This window comes from Lycium ferocissimum, chromosome 2, assembly GCF_029784015.1.
Source record: "Lycium ferocissimum isolate CSIRO_LF1 chromosome 2, AGI_CSIRO_Lferr_CH_V1, whole genome shotgun sequence".
Taxonomy (NCBI): Eukaryota; Viridiplantae; Streptophyta; class Magnoliopsida; order Solanales; family Solanaceae; genus Lycium; species Lycium ferocissimum.
In genome coordinates this window covers 71,166,343-71,175,935 of record NC_081343.1, presented here as the reverse complement: position 1 = coordinate 71,175,935, position 9,593 = coordinate 71,166,343, and the positions used below count along the sequence as shown (strand labels likewise).

Sequence of the window (9,593 nt, the reverse complement as noted above, 5' to 3'; positions counted from 1 at the left end):
GTGGGCCGATCGAATATTGCAAAGCTCTTTTAAAAAAGGAGTTCCAAACTAAAGCTGTGGAATAATTTTTTTTTATCTACCAAGGATATTACCGTTTTAAAAGTTAGATACTTCATCCGTTTTATAATAAGTGGTGTTTTTAATTTATGCACACCCCTTAAAAAATTACATCTCCTAAAAAATTAGGAGTGTTTTACTAACTTACCTCTAATCAAATTTTACCTCTTTTATAGAAAAACTACTTAATGATTCTTGATAATGTAAATAATTGTAATTTTAAAAAAATAAGATCAATTTCTTTAAATCGTAAAACACCACTTATTTCAAAACAAAATAAAAAAAGCTAAAACACTATTTGTTTAAAAACAGAGGGAGTATTAATTAAGCAGAACAAGGGAAAATTCAAAAGCAAATCTTGTAAACTTTAGATCTTGGTACTCACATAAAGTATAAGATAAATCGAAAGATACCCCGTAAGAAGGACTGTGATGAAGTAATAGCACTATTTCATTCTTAATTAATAATCTCAGATTTAAATCCTAAAATATGCAAATTTAAATTTGATTGCATAAGATTCAATATAAAACAAATCAAATTCCTTTTCTAGTCCAACTAGAGGGCCCCAAGTTTAATAATCCAGTCACTCGACCGACAGCACTAAATTTCACCGCATGTCACGCGTGACTAAATACCCCGAGCCGACTGGTGTACTTGAAACGGACATCCCGGCTCCCTCCGTTTTAATCTATGTGAATATATTTGATTAGACATAAAATTAAAAAAAAAGAGAATTTTTTTTAAACATGATCCTAAATGAGTCGCATATTTAATTTGTACTACATATTTTATGTATTTATAAATAATTGCATAAATATAAATTGTTTTCAAATATAGAAAGACGTTATTCTTTTTATATAAATTAATAAGGTAATAGGTTCACATAAATTGAAACCGAGGGAGGATTATTTTTGAAAATATCATGGCAGTAACGTGATTAGGTTAAAAAGCGAGGGCATCTCAGCTAAAATCGGATATATAAATATCCAAAATCTGTACTAACCTTCTCCTCCCTCGCATCTTACGGGTCTTCGCAGCCAAAGTGATAAAGGTGAATAATTTATTTATTTATTTTTAGGTTTCTCACTCTCACTCTTTGTATAGTTGTATTTATATTTACCTTTGAATCCCAAAATATAGGGTTTGTGTGATCTGCTTGTTACGCCCTCAATTTTTTGTAGTAAGCTTTAATTTCGGCCTTATGTATTGCTGTGTTTTCACTTAATCTCTGATTCAACGTATCAATTTTAAATGTCTTTGAAGTTCTTTTATATGTTTATATCCATTTTGTTTCCTTGATCTCTTTTACTTTGTGAAGTTAGTAACTTTATCGGAAATTTTATTGAATGAAGATGAGTTATTCATGTTCAACTTAGATTAAAAATACTGCTAACTATTTATATAATCAAGGCATAAACTTTTCTCTTTTGCACAGATTATTAACACCACATACTTACACGTTTTCCAAGTTTTTTGTTTATGCGAACAAACCATATTTTTCTCTAGGTTTTCTTTTTCTACGAGTTAGGTAATTTAATTTTCATGTTACAATTACCTCGATGTTGATTCTTGAGCTATTTGCTGATCTCTATCAAGTTCAAATATTGCTACTTGTTTATTTGCTTTGTCTCTTCCTTTCTATCATATGTTCGTATAGATTGAATTGCTATGGTTGAGTCACTTATAGTATGTCTGATCTTATTTATGCTTCTTTGGAAAAATGTGTTTTACGGCAAGTCTCAAGGCATATGCTTCTGTAATCAGATACTGCAACATGGAGAATATGAACAGCTACTGGCAATTTGGAGATGAGCTTCGAGGACAATCAAAAGTCTCAGAGGATCATAAATGGTCAACAGCTGTTCTAAAATTGGCTGAGCAGTTGAAGTACAAGGGTGAACGGAGGAATAACCTTGACTTTTCAAAGAGCTCGGCTGAAATTAGGCCCAGGGGTAATCCTATGTTTCAGGAAGATAACAAGTGGGAAAGCCTTAACTTCAACATGTTAAATTTGGATAACAAGATGACTGAAAATATGAGCAAGAATCGCATTATGGATAGCTTGTACAATGCAAATCCAGTTTATCTTAAACCCAATTTTAACAGCTTAGGGAATACATCTTTAAGCAAGTTCAACGCTAGCAACTATACCAAGGAACATGGCAAGAATAACAATAACAACACTGAGAGCACCAACGGAAATAACTCTGTTGACAAAAGGTTTAAGACTCTGCCTGCCGCTGAGACACTGCCGAAGAATGAGGTTCTTGGTGGATATATATTTGTTTGTAACAATGACACACATCAGGAAGACTTAAAGCGCCTGTTGTTCGGTAATTACCTTTTCCCTATCATGTTAAGCATTGTATATCCAAGTGTACCATAGAGTTTGGTATTCAATAGCCTGGAGTTTTATGTCTTGTTACTAGTGGGACAAAATGCATGTTGAACCTGCTTAGTTCACAACCAGTGATTTTACACTTTTTATTGAAGAAGCTAAAAAGCAACTAGCCAACAATTGAAGAAAATGAATTCCAATTTTGTCACTAGCTCTAAATTGACTCTTCTTCAGAATTGCTATCAACTATCCTCAACTCCAATCACAACTTAGCCAAGTACCAACAAAAGTTAAAATCATTGATAAAGAGATAATGACTAGGAAGTAATTTCTTCTCATTGTTATCACCTCTTCTCAACTCCAATCATTTCTTTGCAGGCCTTCCTCCTAGATACAGAGATTCCGTGAGGGCAATAACGCCAGGGTTACCATTGTTCCTATATAATTACACTACTCACCAGTTGCATGGTATCTTTGAGGTTAGTTGCAGTAACTATTGGCTATACTTGAGCTCAAAATGGCGCAATAAATCAAGTGTTTTATATTTTTGTAACTAAAGAGTTATTGACATCAAATATCATATTGGATGCTGCATGGCATACAGATTCACATTCTTGTATGCATACTTGCAGTGTGAGCTTATAAGATTAATAGTCATATAAAGAATAGCTGTTTCTTCTCTTATCACTTTTGTTAGTACTGTGGTTAGAAAATTTCCTTATCTGAGTGTTAAGTCTGAAGCCTTGATGTGCTCTATAGTTTATCGGGAACTTTATGATTTTACTGCTTTTTCCTGAGAATTAACTTGCTGGCCAAAAATGATTTCTGATTACTATATGTTGTTAAATATGAGCACCACGAGCTTCACTTTTAGAATAGCTTCAGTGGAAGGCCTTCTTGCTTCTCCGATTGATTTATGAATGAGCATAGATATTAGAGAAAAAAATGGATTCAATCCAATAAAATCTCCAGCATTCGCCATGACCTTCTTTTGAACTATTTGAACTATCTGGGCAGGCATCGAGTTTTGGAGGTTCCAACATTGATCCAACTGCGTGGGAGGATAAAAGTGCAAAGGAGAGTCAAGGTTCCCTGCTCAGGTAAGGTTATGAATTACAGTTCATTTTCTATTGAGGCTTTTGAAGGATCTGTATTGAATTTTTTAGTTTCACCTACTATTTAGGTGAGGATCCGTGTCCGGAAAGTCTGTAAGCCGTTGGAGGAAGATGCTTTTAGACCAGTTTTACATCATTATGATGGCCCCAAGTTCCGCCTGGAGCTCTCTGTGCCTGAGGTAAGATGAGATTCTATTCATGTATAAGTTCCATGGACCTGTTATGGGCCGGACCACATGTTTTTTAACGCCCAAACCTTATCGGTTTTGCAGACTTTGGACTTAATGGATCTCTGTGAAAAAGCTGGTGTTTAGGTGCTATGTGCACATGCTGGCGTCCTGTACTAATAAGCATAAAGGAATTGTAGGCTATGTGAATGTTATAGTTTTGTGGTGCATGTCAGCAGTGTGCTGTCCGTAGATTTCTCATAGCGCAAGCTTTGGTGAGCAGGTCTGGTTAATAGGTTGTAACTTTAGGATTGTCTTGTGTAAGCCAAATAAGTGCAATGCTTATCTCTGATGATATTTGCAGGCTAGCTTCACAAATTTAGCTATGCAATCTTACAGTAAGTAAGCTGATTATGTAATGGGTCAAGATCGGATGTGTTCCTGTATCTGCAGAGGAACTCTGCTTCATCCGATTTGTACCACGCGAATTCCTAATATTTATTTGCTTTTAAGGAATGCCAGTGTGTATCTGCCGCAAAGGAATTTGGTGTGGCTTTGTCATAAAAATATCTGGTTGATGGTGAAAGTGTATCCAGCAACAAGTTTTTGCAGAAACTGTGTGGCTAGCTTGGTTCATTATGGAACAGTGATACAGTAATGTGTCTCCAACCTTGGCTAGGACTGGTAATGGTCCTTCAGCTGCTCATATACAGTATGAAGAGCAGTTGTGGGACCATTAACTGTCCAGACATGAAAAGCAGTTCTTTACCTTTAACTGTCCAGCCACGTTTGTCGTTATATTAGTATTGCTAATATTTATTATGTGCGAGATAACAATCTAGATATATTTACCAAAATAATTATGTCAAACTTTACTTTCAGAGTAATGGGTACTAATGGATGTGGACAGACTACCAAATCCATAGTTTGGTGTTCCTTGCACTTTCATAGTTGCGGCCTGCGGGTAGAAAAAAACAGTCACTGGCCTATTTTACAGGTTGACTTTCCTTGCTAAATTTTAGTGTTCGCCCATCTAAAATGTTACTTCATCACAATCCTCTTACGGGCTCCAATTCTATGCGACATTAATAAAATGTTACTGAGTACTCAACCAAAACACACAACTGAAGTACAGATGGTCGGAAAGCTTCTTGAATGAAACACACGCATGGAGCTAGGCAGCAAGATATGCATGCATGAAGTGAAGTTACAAGCCATAGAATTAGAGCAGTGTGGATACATCAGCTTGTTCCCATCACAAGTGCTAACTGCTAAGCAACATCATTTATCTGATGATGGAATAATTCACCATCTTTATTGCCTGCTTTTGAAAGCAAAATGTTTGTGGGGCATCCTGCCCTTTCCACTGTCAGTCAATAAACATGTCGTTATCCTGGTGCAATTGCTGTTGTATGTTGAGTTGAGCAAAGAATTTAGGTGTGCCTTTGGAAAAACGTTCATCAGTTATAATCACAGATCTGACTGGGATCTTTCTAGAGTTCCCAGATTCTCATCATACCTATGTTCAAGAGAACTAAACACTATCTGGAGCTTTAAAAAGAGCTCAACAATATGAAGAGCTGGGGAACTGATGTAAAATTAATGTTGCCACACCACTTAAAATAAACATTAATTCATCTTGGTTCCTTGACGCAGCGGCATAGCTTGTTTGTCCCTGCAATGATGCTCGTATCCAGGAGCAGAAAACTGGAGTGCACCTTGAAATTCCGACCCAGGTATGGTTCTCTTTTCAATCAAGTGAAATTTAAGCTGTTGTGGACACTCTCTGTTCCTTGATCTTCAAAAAATCTCATCTTTCTCAGACTTGCTTGTCAATGCCTTGTACTCAAATAGCTGTTAGCAGTATTACCTCACCCTTCCAGGAGCACTTTCGGAAAAGGATATAAATAGGAAAAAAGAGGTCCATTTAAGATCAAAAGACACCACCTTGAACATCATTGATATCAATCATCCTCCAGGATTTCAGACAGAATCTTGCAGCATAAAAAGTATTCCTGGGAGAGGTAATACTGCCTGAGGACTGTCAAAGATAGTCTGCTGGTGTTGTCATGTCACCTCTAGTACTTCCAGCAAGCCCATTCAACAAAGATTGGGAAAAAAAGAAAGAAGGTTCATGTTTCAGGTGCGACTTGCTTTGATGTTCACTTTTGTCCAAATCACCTGTCCACCTAAAGAAACAAGTCCGATGGATTTATTTCTCAAAAATGAGATTGCATTCACGTCTCGAAATGCAATTGTCATGAAATTTGAAAGTGTGATCTCCTTAAAAGAAATTAAAATCTTCCTCGTGATCGTTGATGACAAAGATTTTACAAATAATGATAGCAAAGTCATGTAGCATTGACAAGGCTCCAACCAGGCGTTTTCTTTAAGCTTCCTTGCTTCATCTGCTTCCTTAATTTTACCACATCCTCCCATCTTCCAGTCTCTGCATACATATTAGATAAGACAACATAAACTCCATGACTATTTGGATTCAAAAGCAGAATTTCTTTCACAACTCGTTCTGCAATATCTATGTCTCCATGGCTCTGACATGCATTTAATAAGGATCCCCAGATAACCACGTCAGCCTTCCAAATCATTCCTCTTATGATCTCCTCAGCTTCTATCAGTTTCCCATTACGCCCAAGAATGTCAACCATGCATCCATAATGCTCAATCTTAGGCTCTATACCGTACAACTCTTCCATGGAGTGAAATATTTCTTCCCCATAATCAAACAATCCAGCATGGCAGCATGCTGATAGAACCCCAACCAATGTAATGTCATTTGGCTTCACTTTTTCTTGTTTTAGCTTCTTAAAGAAGTTAATTGCTTCTTTTGCATGTCCATGAGCAGCTAACCCACAAATCATCGCGTTCCAAGTCGCGATGTTCCTTTCTCTCATACCACTAAAACACTTCTCTGCTTCGACTATAGCACCGTTCTTTGCATACATGTTCACCAACGCCGTGCCAAGAATCACTCCTAATTCTATCCCGTTTTCTTCCATATATACGCGAATCTGTTCTCCTAATTGCAAACTACCCGACTGGGCACAAGCTGACAACACCGAAGCCAATGTAGCTCCATTGGGCGCCATTCCATCCCCAACCATACGCTCAAACAACCCAATAGCGTCACTATATTTATCATTCTGAGCAAACCCACAAATCATCGTCGTCCAAATACTCAAATTTCTCTCAGGGATTTCATCAAACACCTTTCGTGCATCCTCTAACACACGACAAACAGTATACGCCCTGATCAAACCATTACCAACATGCAAATCTGAATCCAACCCATATCTAATAGCATGACAATGCACTTGTCTACTAACATAAACACACATTACATTCGAACAAGCTTTAAGTACAAAAGGGAATGTATGTTTACCAGGAGTAACACAAAGCCTTCGCATCTTTACATAAAGAAACAAAGCTTGTTGAGGATTTGAGTTACCAGCTTGAGCTCTAATGAGAGTGTTCCACATGAATGAATTGGGTTCATTGATACTGTCGAAAAGTCTTAAGGCATAAGAAAGACTGCCTGATTCTGAGAGAGCACAGAAGGATAGTAAGCGACTGGCGGCAAAATTGTCGTGGATACGGGCTGTGGTGATCATTTGGGCATGGATTTGTTTGAGTTGGTGAATTGAAGTGCATTGGTCGGCTAGGAGAGAAAGGTGTGGAGGAGTATAGGTGATAGTAGAGAGGTGCCTGTAATGGAGACCCCTCAGCTTGAAGATGTTCATTTTGGCAGAACCATATTTCAAGAACCACCTTCTTGTCATAACAGTTACAGAGGTACTCTGTCTTAATCATAGATTATTAAACATTTAATTTTAGTCTATCCTCAACATCAGTTCCTTAATCCTTTGAAATAAATTTGACAATTTTCGTAACTATACAAAAGGTATAAGGCATAAAAACACGCCTTTAACTGTAGTGAAATTACCACTTACGGCCCACCTGAATTATGCAGGGATCGCAGGACTCTCGTGTATTTTATTTATAAAATGTATTTTTTACCCCATTAAATAATAATCTGATTAAGAAAATAAGTTAAAATTGGGTATGTGCATACACATGTCTATATGGTCTTATGTCATTATTTTATTTTATGCTCCAAACTCGAAACCGGCCGGGCCTCTTTTATTTCTTAACCTTTTCGTCCTTTCACATTTATTCGACTAAAATCTCCTCATTTACTTTCTATTTTTCATTTTTTTTTTTTACTTTATATAAACATGAGTTCCACCATGGTTTCGTCCGTCCACCATGGCAGTTTTTTTTTTTACCTTCATTTAAGGGCAAATTTGTAGTTGTGTCTCAATAGCAAATTCTGAAAGCATCGTCATTTTGCTCATAATACACCAGCCTAAGGTAAAAGCCACAGCAATAGGGGGACCCACTGTTGTACTTCTCCGTGTGAATCCATGGAGTTCCTTAATTAGTTTTTTTACTTTTTCTTTTTCAGTACACAAGTTGTTAATAAAAAATAGTAAATCTACTCCATAAATTTAGATTCCATTTTATCTTTTAGGTAAACAAAATAAATTTCTATATCATGTGTTTTACTCAGTGATATAAAAAAATGTGTGATAGATAAGAAAACTATTTTAATACTATTCTAAAAGATGAATTAATTATGAACATTATAATCTTTGGTGTAAACAATGAAAAAGATGTTTAGAATTGTTCTTCTAATTTTTTTACACTTGTAATAATTAAATATTTTGCAAACACGATGGAATAAGATAGAAAAAATATAAAAAAAAAAAGAATAGATATATTTATTTAGATGATGGAACAAGATAGAAAAAAATGCATAAAAAAAAAAAAAAAGAATGATATATTTATTTAGCAAAGAAACTTTTCATGAAGTCGTTTTTTTAGAGTGATAAAAATTAGTCCATGAAAATACGATCCGCTTAATCCGTTCAACTTTGGATGGGTTAATGATCTTACTACTTCATTTTTTAACTCAACCCACTTTGATACGTCCGATTCAACATATATAAAAATTAGATTATTTTGTCGCCTAGATTTACCCTTGAGAAACTTTGTCTAAATATTCAATATATAACCATCATAAGTAAATAATAATTTTTATTAGATGATTAACAAAATTATAAGAAAACAAACAAATAAATTAAAACTTAATTAATAAGAGCTGGGTGGTTTGAGATATGACTAATTATTTAGCCCAATTCTTTCTACAATTGTTTAACCCATTTTCACCATTCAAGTTCAATTCAACCCCTTCCATTTGATATCCCTAATGAACACTATTATTAAGTTTCTAAACCAAATGCATTATGACCACTTTAATGTACCATCTATCTTAATTCTTACATGAATAAACAAATCTTTTATATTATAATTTGTTCGTGAATCAAATACTCTTAATTATTATACATTAAAGAGCCTACTCATTAAAAACATGAACTATTCACGACTATAAACTATATGTTAATTTATAAGGTATTTTACGTAATTTTAACTTTGTAATAGACAATTAAAGAAAGAGTAGGTAAAAATATGTGTTTATTGCAATTCTAACCACAAGTAAACCTATTATCTAGATGCAATTTTGCACGAAGATTTTTTTTTTTTTTTTTTTGAAAAAAAAAAAAAATTGCTTGTGAATAAAGTAGGCAAAAAATCATTTCCAAATGTGTAATACAATATTAAAAATAGCAAGATGTCACGTGTAAGTATAATAGGAGACAAACGTTTTCTCCTATTCAATGTTAAAATTTAAACAAGAACAAATATTAAACTTCTAATGTAATAGCTTGTGAATACCTAAACAAAATTTAAAACTAAATGTTTTTTCCTACGCAAAGTATTGTGCATTACATACTTGTAGTTAACTATATGTAAACGCTTTTATACCTTTCGTCGTCA

At 34.9% G+C, this 9,593-nt stretch overlaps 1 protein-coding gene and 1 pseudogene across 1 annotated transcript; one reads left to right on the top strand and one right to left on the bottom strand.

Annotated features, from left to right (window-relative positions):
- The first annotated feature begins 1,123 nt into the window (after positions 1-1,123).
- LOC132047319 (B2 protein-like) lies at positions 1,124-4,216 on the top strand (annotated as a pseudogene).
- Positions 4,217-5,859: 1,643 nt separating this feature from the next.
- LOC132047318 (pentatricopeptide repeat-containing protein At5g56310-like) lies at positions 5,860-7,677 on the bottom strand. The gene has a single exon (XM_059438333.1). It carries the CDS (start codon positions 7,472-7,474, stop codon positions 6,029-6,031), a length of 1,446 nt encoding a protein of 481 aa, XP_059294316.1. The 5' UTR covers positions 7,475-7,677; the 3' UTR covers positions 5,860-6,028.
- Between the last annotated feature and the right edge of the window lie 1,916 nt (positions 7,678-9,593).